Below are 14,020 nucleotides of genomic sequence, written 5' to 3' on the forward strand. Positions count from 1 at the left end.
TACACTTGGCTGTCCCTGTTACTATTAGAAACCTCCGATCTCTATATTGGGCGGCTGGAGGCTGGCCCCTTCTTGCCTGCAAAAACGAATCACAGTGACCACGGCAGCACCAACTCAGAAACTGTGGAGTGGAGTGATAAGATCTGTTTCCAGGGGCCGGGCAGGTAATATACTTGGAGAAACAGAACAGCTTTCTGCACGGCAACCCTACGCAGAACAGAGCAGAGCGCAGAATACAACGGGGGGGAGGGGGTACAGTTGGAGCTGGAGTCAACAAGTCTGAGGACAAGACGGGGGATGATAAACAGAAGCCGGAGTTCACCAATTATTAACCTGACTGGCACTAGGCATTAAAGGCGTTATCAGGGATTTTGAAGCAAAATAAGTGCTACTTACCCGGGGCTTTGATCAGCCCCAAGCTCCCCAGCATGTCCCTCGCTGCAGCTCTGCCCTCAGCCGTTCGCTGCCTCTGCCTCCCGGTCCCCGGCAATGACGTCACTGCGCTCCGGTCCACATGGTGGTGATTGACAGTGCCGCTCGAGCAGGCGCAGTACAGGCCGACCTCCAGGTCGGTCTGACGTTATCCCCAGGGACCGGGAGGCAGAGGCGGCGAATGGCTGAGGGCAGAGCTGCGGCGAGGGACATGCTGGGAGCATGGGGCTGGAGGAAGCCCCCGGTAAGTAGCACTTATTTTGCTTCAAAATCCCTGATAACTCCTTTAAAGATACCGGCCACTAAAGAGACAGAAGGCTTTTAATGGTAACAGCGACAGCCAAATGCAGTGGATAGCTCTCCTTCAAAACCCACTAATTCGGAAACCGTGTGTCATACCGACTTGCAACCTGGTGTAAATGAAAGCCAAGACGTTCAGCTTCCTAAAGATGGTTCAATCTTGCAAGAGAAGTAAATATATTTTTAACAGGAGGTTCCCAAATGTGCTGGACGGTATAATACGTAAGTACCGAGAAAAGTAATTTATGGCTCATTTTACTCTGGCAGAACCGTACTTATTTGTATGTGTTTACATGTATTTTACAATTTTTCGCGATAGTGGTCCTCTTCCAGGGAACTGAAAGAATGCCTTTCAGTGTATGTGCCCCTTCTATTGCTTGTTCAATTTGTATAGAATAGTTGTGATGGAGGGTGACATTTATAAGGCTGGGAAGATCTCTGATCCTATGCTGTTAAAGAGAAACTCCAACCTAGAATTGAACTTTATCCCAATCAGTAGCTGATACCCCCTTTTACATGAGAAATATAATGCTTTTCACAAACAGACCATCAGGGGGCGCTGTATGACTGATTTTGTGCTGAAACCCCTCCCACAAGACGCTCTGAGAACCGCTGTACTTTTGGCAGTTTGTTACAATGTAACAAGGTTCACAGATAGGAATTAGCTGTTTACAGCTGTCTCTAACAGCCAAAACAGCTAACAGCAGCTAGATAACCTGCCCACAGTAAAAATGTCACCATGTAATAAATGTCAGAATGTAAATCGGGGAGAGGAAAGATTTTACAATGAGCAAACACTGACTAAATCATTTATACATAATTATGGTAAAAAATGAAGCACTTTTTTTTACTACATTATTTTCACTGGAGTTCCTCTTTAAAGAGGAGCTGTCAGCTAGACTATCTAAAAAAACCGAACACATATATAATTAGATAAATACCTGGTCTATGTACATAACGTGTGTATTGCACTGTCCACGTTTTGACTGTTGACTGAAGCCAACACTGATGTAATTTCCTCCCTTACTCTGGGAGGAGGGCAGCCAATGCACACACAGACAGTCTTCAGACACTCCCACCCAGCTCTACAATAGAAAGTGCATTGTCATTGTGTGACTCTGTACCTTGAGAAGCATGAGAAATATTGGCCAATCAGAGAGGAACAGAGGTGTAGGAGGGGAAAACAGGAGGGAAAGAGGCTTCAGCCAATCAGGCTGCATCAGTTAAGTCTGAGGGGATACTAAAGAAGCAAGAAAAAAGACAACCCAGCATGCCCTGCAACTTTCTTTGTGCGGCAGATATACCAAATCAGAGCCAGGGAAACTGGAAAGATGTTTTATGGAGAAGAAAAATAAGAGTGATTTTTAACTTTTGGATTGCCTGGTTAGTATCCTTATTACGGTACTTGTTTACCAGATAAAAATAAAAAATTTATTTTATGCCCGACAGTTACGCTATAACAAGAAAAGCTGGTCTATCACCACCCTCTTATATAAAGGATACAAGCACAAGATTTTCTTACCTTGATTTGTAGAGGTTGTGGTAACTGGAGATCGTCCTCGAGCTTGGCCCTGCTGGGTCACTGTAGCTGTAGTTGTCGTTACCAAGCGAGAAGCCGGAGTACTGGAAAAAGCCACCGTTCTCCCCTCTGGCTTCTGACCATAAGGAACTGGCTGAAATAACCTGTAATCAAAGTTAACACTTTTTAATAAGTTAATGATTATTTTAATTGCTCTCCTAGAGGGATACGTTAGACAAAACTAAAAGTGTAGTTTACTTTAAAATTTAAAACCGGCATTAAACTCGGAATCTGCTACTGGAAATCCTATTGTAAATGGTATTTAACTACTAGCTCTTTTTGACCCAACCATTGTGATCTTCACTTCCAGTGAGTCCATCTGGGGTGAATAGATGGAAATGCAGAAAGACTAGAGTGAATTTGAAGTGCTAGTACCTACTCACTTAGAGGGACTTTTAATGACTGAATCTTGGAATTCTTAATGCAGTATATATACTGCTGTGCTTAAAAGTTTGTGACCTCTAAAATGATCCCATGTGAGGGATCATACCAAAATCTCGGAGCTGAAGCTGTTCTGTTTGGAGGAACGGGCTAAAATTCCTCCAGGATGATGAGTAGGACAGATCAACAGATACCGGAAGAGTTGAGTTGCCACTATTGCTACACAATTAAGTCACACCAAATACTGAATAATTTTTTTTTTGCCAATACTGTACATATGTGACACAATATAATTTTTACACAGAAATGCACTGCTTATATGAACCAGTAGCTGGAACATTTGGAACAGCAACAAAAACCAGCTACAGTAGTTCTGACAGTAGAGATTAGAAGAGCCAGTTTAGGTTAGGTGAGGGTAACGTGTGCTTACTATGCTCCTATCTGCTAAACAAAACCTGCACTGCTATTTCACAGATATATGCTGCTAATGATCTAATCATTCTGCCCAGGTGGCAGGCAACATTCATTACCAACTATTAAGTCTGAATGCAGTTTTGCAAGACTGGCAACAAGACAAAAACTATGGGTGAGCAAAATGGAAAATAGTCTTGAAAAGTACTGACCTGCTTGGTTTTAATTTCACTGGAGTGGGGCGAGGAGTAGTGTCAGGATTGCTGTAAATCTCCTCCATCAGTCTCCGAGTCACCTTCTGGCCAGGCAGTACCTGAGCTTCATAACGTGTCATTTTGTTCTCCAGTCCCAGCAAGTCAAACAATGACAGATCCGGACTCTGGGAAATGAAAAGAGATCATGAATGTTTTGGTCTTCAATACAATATGGAGCTAAAGTACAACATCCACTTGTTCTGCTTTGGCAACCTACCAACAACCAAGAAACGTATTAAAAAAAAATAAAAGAATTGACTTTCAGGGAAGTTCAGCAGTAACAGATGAGGATGCTTTTCGTGGCAAACATTCTCTAGATTGGGCTGTACAAGATGATGACAAGTGTGTGAGACATCATTTCTCACAACAGCCAGTGACAAGACAAATAACATTTATATTGCACTTTTCTCCTGGCGGACTCAAAGCGCCAGAGCTGCAGCCACTAGGATGCGCTCTATAGGCAGTAGCAGTGCTAGGGAGACTTGCCTAAGGTCTCCTACTGAATAGGTGCTGGCTTACTGAACAGGCAGAGCCGAGATTTGAACCCTGGTCTCCTGTGTCAGAGGCAGAGCCCTTAGTGACCACTCACATATAAGCTATTTATGCCTCCAAACTACTGTACTACTCCAGAGGAGGATTCTTGTTGTCTGTGAAGGAAAAGGAGCTCACCTTCCATGGGTCATACTCTAATGCTTGCAATACTAGAGATGCAGTTTCATATTGCAGAGCTTCACATGCATAGGAGGAATGTCCAGGACGCAGATCCACCAGATCAGGATGGTTACAAATACGCTGCAGCTGCATCAATACATGGAGAACGCTGACAAAATGACCTCCTTTCAGGGAATCCTGAGTCCTGTTCACAGATGAAATGGAAATAGCATGAGAGGCTGCAAATTTAATGGGAAAATATAGGCAATTGTATTTAAAGTTTTTAAAAGCCTGCTGGGTTTTTACTGCAGTCCGATCATTAATAGGGAGATTTCTCAGCACTTCCTGTCTCAGTCGTCATTGCACTGGGAGGCAGAGTCAACTGAATGCTAAAATAGTATGGATGTCTGCAGAGGATAAACTTCCCAGTGTAAAACCTGTTTCAGTAGATACCACCTTTTATGGATAATCAACCCAGCTTTCTGTTGTGTCTTCAGGGCAGAAAATGAAGGGAAATTTCCTGAATATGGACAATGATAGCTATAAAACCCTCACCCAGACTTAAAACTTTCCCCATTATCTAAAAATATTTTGCACAGACTTCCATATAATTACAAATACAGATAAGATGTCACCGTATTTTCTCAAACATTGCATGCAACAAAAAGCTTATAGTGGTACAGAAGGATTAAAGCGATGTCTGCATTACAACTGATTTAATGTCACTGTAATTATTATATTACTGGTATTGCAGCACAATTCTAAACCTCCTAATACCAGTGACATGTTAGCAATGTGTCACACTGAGTGGTCATACCCTGGCTGCAGGATGACATCCTCGTACAAAGTCCTCTGACGGTTAGATAAACGACACTTTAGAACATGTTCATATTTTTTAGTCAGCTGCTTCTCAACATCTTTCTTCGACCTCCTTAAAACAAAAGGTCTAACAGTCTGTAAAAATGAGAGTAAAAAATAAAATAAAGGAATTACAGTGAATCCTAAAGTGTAAACCAAAGATAGTAGAAGAGGGAAAAGTGTAGACCATAAACTGTAATCACTAACTAAATAAGTTTTTGGTTTGAAACAAACCAACTCTATTCTCTTCCTGAAAACATCAACCCTGAGGAAGAAACTTTGGCTTCAATTCATAAAGGGCTGTTCGATAAAACAAATCAGGTCAGTAAAATATCACATTCTGTATTTTAGACTTTTTTTTTGGCAATTCATAAACATTTTCACAGGTGCTGTAGAAGTTTGGTAATTTACCAAAAAACATGGCTTCAATTCACAAAGATCTGTTCGGTAACAGTAGAACAGCTGGAGTAGGTACAGTGTTCTCCCCAGAAATTTTTTCCAGCTGGGTGGAATGAAAAAGTAGCCGGGTGGCATGAAAAAGTAGCGGGTGGGGCAAAATGAGAGAATGCAGGGCCAACACTTCTCTGCGCAATTCTGCATACAGCAGAGGAGGAGGTGAGCTGATAACATCTGGATGCTCACCAAAACTAGCTGGATGGAGCATGCGGCTAAAAGAGCCTGGGGAGAACACTGAGGTATCTGTTTTGTTACATGCTGTTCTCCCAGTTCTGTGCAGTGAAGGCATTACAATAGTAAAAGGCATCCCTTTAGATTTACATGTTTGCTCTACTCCTCCAGGGCCCACCAACAGTAGATGTTTTGCAGAAAGCCACAAACATTCACATGTGAGGTAATTAGTGTCTCAGCAGAGATGATTAACTACCTCTGTGGATTTCCACAAAACATGCACTGTTGGTGGTCCTTGAGGATAGGGTTGGGGAACACTGTAAGAGGGACAAGCAAGATTGGCTCTCTGCTTCTGTCAGTCATGGACTATCGCACACTTAAGATGGTTTCTGACACATCAGAGCTGGAGGTACTTACTGAACATGTTACTGGGCTTTACCGCATGTTCTAATCTTTATGAATTGACATTTACTGACATGCGTTGAGGTTTTTACCGCACAAGTCAGTAATTTGACTCACTGGTCTGAAATTTCAGCTTGCCATGCGGTAACAGCCTTTATGAATTGACATTTTTCTAAGTGCTTGGTAAAATAAGCTGTACCCTGCATTACTGCATGCGGTTATCCTTTATTAATTGAAGCCTTTATGTTTCTGAAAATGTTATCCATTTTGGAATAAGGTTGTAACATAACAAAATGTGGAAAAAGTGATGCACTGTGAATACTTTCCAGATGCAATGTACTGTATATGCTTTTATAACTACAAGGTAATCTTTCAAGCATAATCAGAGTTCTGCTTTAATGTAAACATCACATAAAGAAATGATCATAGGTCAGCACTTACAGTCTGATGATAAAGGAACTGAAAAACATATACAGTATTATATACTATTTCTTGTCACCATGACATCGTTTAAATCTTTCAACTAATCTTTTCTATTACCACCGCTACAGAAACAAATAGACGCTAACAAGAAAAAATGGTACCACCCCCGATCAGAGCAGTGTTAGCAACCATTATAGCAAACATTACTAACCCTGTGCAACATTATGAAAAGCTTGTGACAATTCTCCTGGCTTTCTTCTCCGCTGGTTTTCAGAGGAAAGTCCATATATGCTTTGGCTATTCCTGGGATTAAAAAATGCAACATGGTCCAGTGATCTTTCCAGGTGTTTTGCAGGGGTGTGTCTCTAAGAAGCAGACGGTTCTGGCTGTGAACAAAACACAATAGGTATTGTAATACTCAGTTTATGGAATATCTTCAAACCCCCAACCTGACTAAGATTTTCCACCCAGAGCTGAAGATTACCGAAGAACAAAAATGACCGGTAAACCTGGCCTCGATATAATAAAAGTATCTGCTAACATTGGGTATATATCAGTTTGGCAGCAATCTGTTGGGTGCCAGAGCCACTTATTGGCTATGCCATTTGGGATTACTTCTGTTTTCTAGTTTGCAACGTTTTCATCAGTAGTTTCAGCATAAACCCCCCCCCCCCCATTATTTGTCGAAACATAAATCCCACCTAAAGAAATATCCTTAACTGATGCCTAACCATGACCTTCTACCCCTAGTGCTACAACCAGGTTTTCAGAAGGGTAAAGGCATCCATGCAAGAAATACCAAAATAACAATGTCATAAATAAGGAACATGGGCCTTGATTCATAAAGCAACGATAAGATTACTGTGTGCAAGCAGAATACATGAATCTTACCATTACTACCTATGACCGAGTAGCACGCCTTACCTAATTAGTGTGACCAACATTGCTCAAGTAATACGAGTATTGCTAGGGTATCACTCGTTGTACCGCCTGTTACCCAAGCAACCCTCTTGTTACTTAGGTACCATGGGTCACGCTAATTAGACAACGCATGCTACTCGGTCATTGGTAACCGTACAATTGCCGTGTGCTACCTGCACATGGCAATGTTACCATTGCTTTGTGAATCAGAGCCATGGTGTGCAGTAATAATGTAGTTATTTTGATTGGATTTCCCTTTCAGAAGGGGAAAACTCCTAGAGAACATTCAGAGATTATTTTTCCCTTCACATACTGTGACAGATGACGCACCCTCAAATTTCAGCCATCCATATTTATAGGAATATACATTTATTTTATAATAAATTAATATTCTTTTACAAGAGTAATTTGCTTATGATATGACAAAAAACCCTCTCCCAAGAAAACATCACATTACCTAGGAAGATTAAAAACCGCATCCCAGTGCTTCTCATTCATATTCCGGATCTGATGGACTTCATCTAGCACCAGGTATTTCCACCTCATCTTCATGAAGGCATGGAGACCTTTATACAGCTGCTTGTAAGAGGTGAGGCAGACATGGAAATTGTTTGGCTCCTCCCATCTCTGCACCATAACAGGAGAAACAGCCAATTAATTTAAAATGGAATACACTGTGGAGAAGAATCATCAAAGACTTCTTTCATGTGAAAGGAAAAAGATGTGCTGGCATAAATTCCTCTTTATTAGACCAAGAACACGGCTATGAAGAAAAATATGATATCCATTCACTGAAGAAAAGTGTTCTTGGCCTCCAAGGAAACCAATCCATTTCACAATTCCACTCAAAGAAAATGTTGTATGGAAGTAGAAAACAAAAACACACAAGACTGGGAAGCCTGCTTTCCGAACAGCAAATCAGACAAGTACACTCAGAGGCATTAATATGTTTTGCAGTGCTCATTCCGATAGTAAAATATCGGTAAATGTTGCTGATATTTAACTACAGCTAAACCTAACCATATTCTCACACAGAGCCCTCCCTCTACCTGCCAATCCGTAACCACCACCCCCATTCCTAACCCTAACCACCTCCTGTTGATGCCTAATTCTAACCAACCGCCTGTCGATGCCGAACCCTAACCAACTCCCCAGCGATGCCTAACCAAATACATCAACGCCTACCCCTAAAAGATTGGCAACCGACGCCCCTGAAGTTTGGGCGCTACCATAGGCACCAATAGTGATTTCAGCACTAGAATTTCATTTGGCCTGAAGCGCCGGATAAAAAGTTTGGGCACTGCCATAGGTGCTTATAGTAATTTTGGGTAGAATTTTATTCAGCTGGGGCCACCTACTATGCAAACTGTGGTTAGAAATAGCAGGCACCTCCTGCATCCAAATTTCCTGCTGCCCATTAATGAAACCTAAATACAGTGCAATATACAAATTACAGTAGCGTTTAAAACAAACATGGAAAGCAGGCATTAGCAATAATTCACTACATTTAAAGTTGAATACTATAAAAAATGGCCTTGATAGATGCAATTAGTTTTTTCTTTTGGAAATAAAACCTAATTTTTTTATCTTATTTTCATTTTTTTTTTTACTAGTTAGTTGCTGAAAACATATTCTGTAAGTAGGCTGATAAAACTCAAGCAAAGAGATTTTATATCAGTACAAATATGTGTCCCCATATAATGAACACAGTTATAATGTTGTTACCTGTCTCTTTTTCCTAAGATCCCTTTGTTTTCCAAAATATAAGAGCAGCTTTAAACTAGGACACCATCTTTTAAATTCCAGCTCCCACTTCAGAAGTTTACAGCTTCTCACTACAATCAGATGAGGACCCCAGTTGCCTGAAAAACAGATACTGTGCATCATTAAATCTAATACAATACATACTCTACCAAACAGGAGAATACAAGACAAGACACAGAACATATACAGGGGTTGGACAAAATAATGGAAACACTTTGAAAATCAACGAAATATATTTTAATATGGTGTAGGTCCACCTTTTGCAGCAATTACAGCCTCAATTCTCCGAGGTATTGATTCATAACAATTGTGAATTGTTTCCAAAGGAATTTTAGCCCATTCTTGAGTTAAAACACCCTCCAGTTCTTTTAGACGATGGCGGCGGAAATCGACTTCTTACATGAATCTCTAATAACGACCATAAATGCTCAATAATGTTGAGGTCTGGGGATTGGGGATTGTGGTGGCCAGATGAGATGCTCAACTTCATTAGAATGTTCCTCATGCCATTCTTTAACAATTCTAGCTGTATGGATTGGGGCATTATCATCTTGAAAGATGGCATTCCCCTCCAGAAACAGTTCTTGAACCATAGGATGAACTTGGTCGCCCAAAATTCCTAAATAGTCTCGGCTGTTAATTCTTCCATGAAGGGAAATCATTGGCCCGGCAGATTTCCAAGAAATAGCACCCCAGATCATCACAGAACCCCCCGCCATGTTTTACGGTTGGGAGAAGGCAGTCTGGATGACTCGGCCGGTGTTCAGAAATAAGGTAAACGATGATTCGTTAGAGAAAATCACATTTTTCCATTGCTCGAGGGACCAATTCTGGTGGTTTCTACACCACTCTAAATGCTTTGAAACATTTGTCTTTGAGAGCAGAGGTTTTCTAATTGCAGTTCTTCCGTGGAATCCAGATTTGTGCAGCTCCCGACAAACAGTTTTTGTGGAAACTGGGTTCTGTAGGTGTTCATTCAGCTCTGCAGTGATTTTAGGAGCCATGGTCTTGCAAGATTTTCAAACAATTCAATTTAGAGTCCGACGGTCTCTCTCAGAAAACTTCGACTTTCGGCCACAACTGTGCTTTGCTGAGGACGTTTTTTCTTCTCTTTCAAAGGCAGTCATTACTTTTGAGACAGTGCTTCTTGAAATGCCAAGCATTCGGGCAGTTTCTGTTACAGTAGCGCCTGCCATACGAGCACCAGCAATTTGGCCTCTTTGAAAGTGTGAGAGATCTGCCATGTTTATTAATTATAACCAACTTTGGTTTAAATATCTGTAAAAACAATTATTTTAATTAAACATATCAAATAACAAAAATAATAAACAAAAAAAAATTAACATATGTCAAGTTTTGATTGCTTAAAACATGTTTAAAGATTATGATGCCAAAATATTAGGTGTTTCCATTATTTTGTCCAACCCCTGTATATGGCACTTTTCTCCTGGCGGACACAAAGAGCCAGATCTACAGCCACATAAGGTGCACTCCACAGACAACCTGGCTCATTGGGGAGCCTTGCTCAAAGACTCCTTACAGTTTTACGTACTGGCTTGAGACAGTATTCAAACCCTTGTCAAAGGACTCAAATCCCAAATCAAAGGCAAGATCTTGTAGTTGTTGAAGTCAATCTACTTCTAAGGTCCAACTAACTGGGTGGAAGCAGTGGTGGAGCTATGGTCAGAGCTCAGACATGGCAGAGAGGTAGCTAGGTGAGCAGGAGGCTTTATACCGCTCTATGGGAAATAGTAGTTCTTATCAATAAGACATTGAGGGCAGCCAAAGCAACACATGCATTATCCTGGTAACGTATGTGGCTGTTAATGATTTACCAGTCAGTGATCCCCTGGCGTTAGCACTAGTAAAATTGTCATGCGCCATCTGCATACAGCAAATTTACCGGCCTTTGGTGCCTTGTTTGTTTTTCATATAATAAAATATAAAAAAAAATATATTAAAAAATGGTATGGATGAGAACAAAAAAAAAAATAGCAGCTTTTTAAACAAATGAATGGTGATTTTTTTTTCCTCACCTTCATTGCTGGCCAGGTGTGCCATAAGAGCAATCACCTGGACGTTCTTGCCGAGACCAGTATCATCCGCCAGAATTCCATTCAGTTTCTTCTTGTACTGCTTCTCCAGCCAGTCTAGCCCCACCAGCTGGTATTCCCGCAGAGTGCCATGCAAAAGTGGAGAGGGGCGTGGCTTCACCTGAGCAGAAAACAATCTTGTCATGAAAAAGAGAGGAAAGGCTGCTGCCTGGCGATTTGTAAAAGTTACGTAGGAAGTAGAAGTAAAAACACCTTAAAGAGAACCCGAGGTGTGTTTAAAGAATGTTATCTGCATACAGAGGCTGGATCTGCCTATACAGCCCAGCCTCTGTTGCTATCCCAAACCCCACTAAGGTCCCCCTGCACTCTGCAATCCCTCATAAATCACAGCCATGCTGTGAGGCTGTGTTTACATCTGTAGTGTCAGTCTCAGCTGCTCCCCTGCCTCCTGCATAGCTCCGGTCCCTGCCCCCGTCCCTTCCCTCCAATCAGCAGGGAGGGAAGGGATGCAGGCGGGGACTGGAGTTCTGCAGGAGGCGGGGAGAGCAGCAGACTGACACTATAGAGATAAACACAGCCAGCTCTGACAAGCTGTTTGTCAGCAGCGTGGCTGTGATTTATGAGGGATTGCAGAGTGCAGGGGGACCTTAGGGGGGTTTGGGATAGCAACAGATGCTGGGCTGTATAGGCAGATCCAGCCTCTGTATGCAGATAATATTCTTCAAACCCACCTCGGGTTCTCTTTAAACCACAAGTGTCAAACTCAAAGCCCGTGGGCCAAATCCAGCCCTCCCCACCATTTTTTGTGACCCCTGAGAGCTTTAAATGTGCATCATTGTAAGTAGTACAGAAACTACCACAACTGCTTTCCCATCCAAAAGAGCACAGCGGAGACTAGATTTCTGGTTGAAGCACTGTCAGTTAAAACCGGGGTGCAGAAATAACCCACAGGAACCCCAGTGAAATTAGCATGGGGCTCCCTCCTTGGATTCTAACCCCCTAGTAATAACAACATACCCTCTCCACACCTTACAGAGTAGCACCACGTTACAGTGTAAAATGTCCTGCTCCAGTGCCATGTTGGATCTCTTCTGCTTTTCCTGGCAGTTGCACGTTCTATGCTTGTATAACTCCAGCTCCTGATCACGTGACATGGATTGGGAGCCAGAGGTATGCTATGCAGCATAAAGCTGTCAGGAAGAACAAAGGAAACCCAAAGCAGCAGTGGAGCAGGTAAATACTGCTCCACCTTGCTTCTCTGCAGAAGGGTTAAGCCATTCCGCCATTTAGTTTGAAATTGTTAAATAAATGTTTAATCTTAATAACCAATGGCCCATAACTTAGACTATATTTTAGCTTTTAGATTCTAACGTGATTGAGTTTGCCACCCCTGCCCTAAACAGTAAAACAACAGAACCAACCAGAAAATTAGCAATTTCCAGAGAAGAGTTGGGCTCGGCTCACACTTGAGCCAAAAACAGAAATCAGCGGATCAGGAACAGACACTCAAACAGATCCTATGTTAAAGGACAACTATCGAATTAGTATTTTTGCAAACATTGTAATATACATGTAAACTTTAAATATCAACAAATGAGACCAAAAATTTGATTTCAAATGTTTACCTATAGCCAATTTCCCTGCTTTCTAAATGAAGTAGGGCCATCTGATGACTTCAGCATTAGAGAATGATCCATTAAACATAGGGGGGTGTGCATTGCATGTTTGTAACCCAAGCCAAACCACTTTAGTTGTTCCCCGTGTGTAATTAGCTTGTTCTGCAGTGCACATACCTTCTTCCCTGCTTAGTCAAAAACAGCTGACATACTCACGGGCTACAATTGTCGCTGCAACCACGTGGCACGCGCGTGTTGCGGCTACAGGTCGCCCGTGAGTATGGCGCGCGCACCCCAAACCGTCGCTACTCGGAGCTGTCGCCGGGCGATTGGTGCGCAGCAACTTCGCCACAACTGTCGCTAGTCCGCGTGTGTATGCGGACTAGCGACAGCAACCAGTAGGGAATTCACAGAGCTTCCGGCGGGGGGGGGGGGGGGGGGTGGAACGTCGGCGACAGCTTCCGACGCATCAGTAATCCCTCTTCCGCCGTGTGTATGCGGATGGACCCGGCGACAAGCTGTCGCCGATCTGTCGCGCACACGCTCCCGTGTGCTAGAGACCAGCTACATTTGTAGCTCATGTGTACCAGCCACACAAGCGTCTGCATGCCTGTCTGGCTGCTGAGTTACTGCTTGCATGCCCAGTGATAACGATCAGGAAGATGGACATGGACAAACAACAGCCCAGCAGCTCTTTGAAATATGGTGTTAGAAACCAGTGGCAGGCATTAAACACAGGAGCTGGCTGGGAAGATAGCATTAGGACAGGTGTTCCAGAGGAGAAGAAAGTGGGTGTGCTGCATTTCCAGTGTTATTGGCGGAATTAGACAGAGGAAGGGAAACTACTAAAGTTGTTTGTCCAAGATTATAAACATTTAATGCCCCCCTCCTCCTTCAAAGCAAAATGGACTATCCCACAAAATCAAATCCTAGAATAATTAGAAAGGAGGTATCTAGACACAGGTAAATATTTGGAGTTAGTCTTTCCTCATTTTTTTTTTTACTGTTTTCTGTTTACTAATATATTGGAAAGTTTACAAAAATACTCATATTTTAATAGGTGTCCTTTAAGTATAGGAACCATTTACATTTGCACAAGTTTAACGTATCTGTTCCGGTACGCCTAGCACAGCACAAAATCCCAACCTGCACCAACAAACATCTACAAAGTACCTCAAAGGACCACCGGAGCGGATCTTGCAATGGCCACAGTCTGCAGTCCGCCCCTAGTGTGGCCCGAGCCTTACACATACAAGTTCCCAAATTGTATCATCACAAGATCACTGCTATCAAAATATGGCTTGCTTAACAAATATACCCAATGTCAACATCAACCTTCTGTAACAA

General features: G+C 42.3%; 1 protein-coding gene across 6 annotated transcripts in view; it reads right to left on the minus strand.

Moving 5' to 3' along the window:
• The window catches only part of EP400 (E1A binding protein p400), a 158,675-nt gene that overhangs the window by 90,590 nt on the left and 54,065 nt on the right, over positions 1-14,020 (minus strand). For all 6 annotated transcript variants that reach the window (XM_068243443.1, XM_068243444.1, XM_068243442.1 and 3 more), the window contains exons 15-22: positions 11,040-11,217; positions 8,965-9,101; positions 7,697-7,866; positions 6,530-6,704; positions 4,826-4,962; positions 4,027-4,213; positions 3,316-3,482; positions 2,255-2,415 (exon numbers count right to left, since the gene is read on the minus strand). In XM_068243443.1, the coding sequence (XP_068099544.1) occupies positions 2,255-2,415; positions 3,316-3,482; positions 4,027-4,213; positions 4,826-4,962; positions 6,530-6,704; positions 7,697-7,866; positions 8,965-9,101; positions 11,040-11,217 (1,312 nt within the window). The remainder of the gene's footprint in view (positions 1-2,254; positions 2,416-3,315; positions 3,483-4,026; positions 4,214-4,825; positions 4,963-6,529; positions 6,705-7,696; positions 7,867-8,964; positions 9,102-11,039; positions 11,218-14,020) is intronic.

Source organism: Hyperolius riggenbachi, chromosome 1 (genome assembly GCF_040937935.1).
Source record: "Hyperolius riggenbachi isolate aHypRig1 chromosome 1, aHypRig1.pri, whole genome shotgun sequence".
Classification (NCBI taxonomy): domain Eukaryota; kingdom Metazoa; phylum Chordata; class Amphibia; order Anura; family Hyperoliidae; genus Hyperolius; species Hyperolius riggenbachi.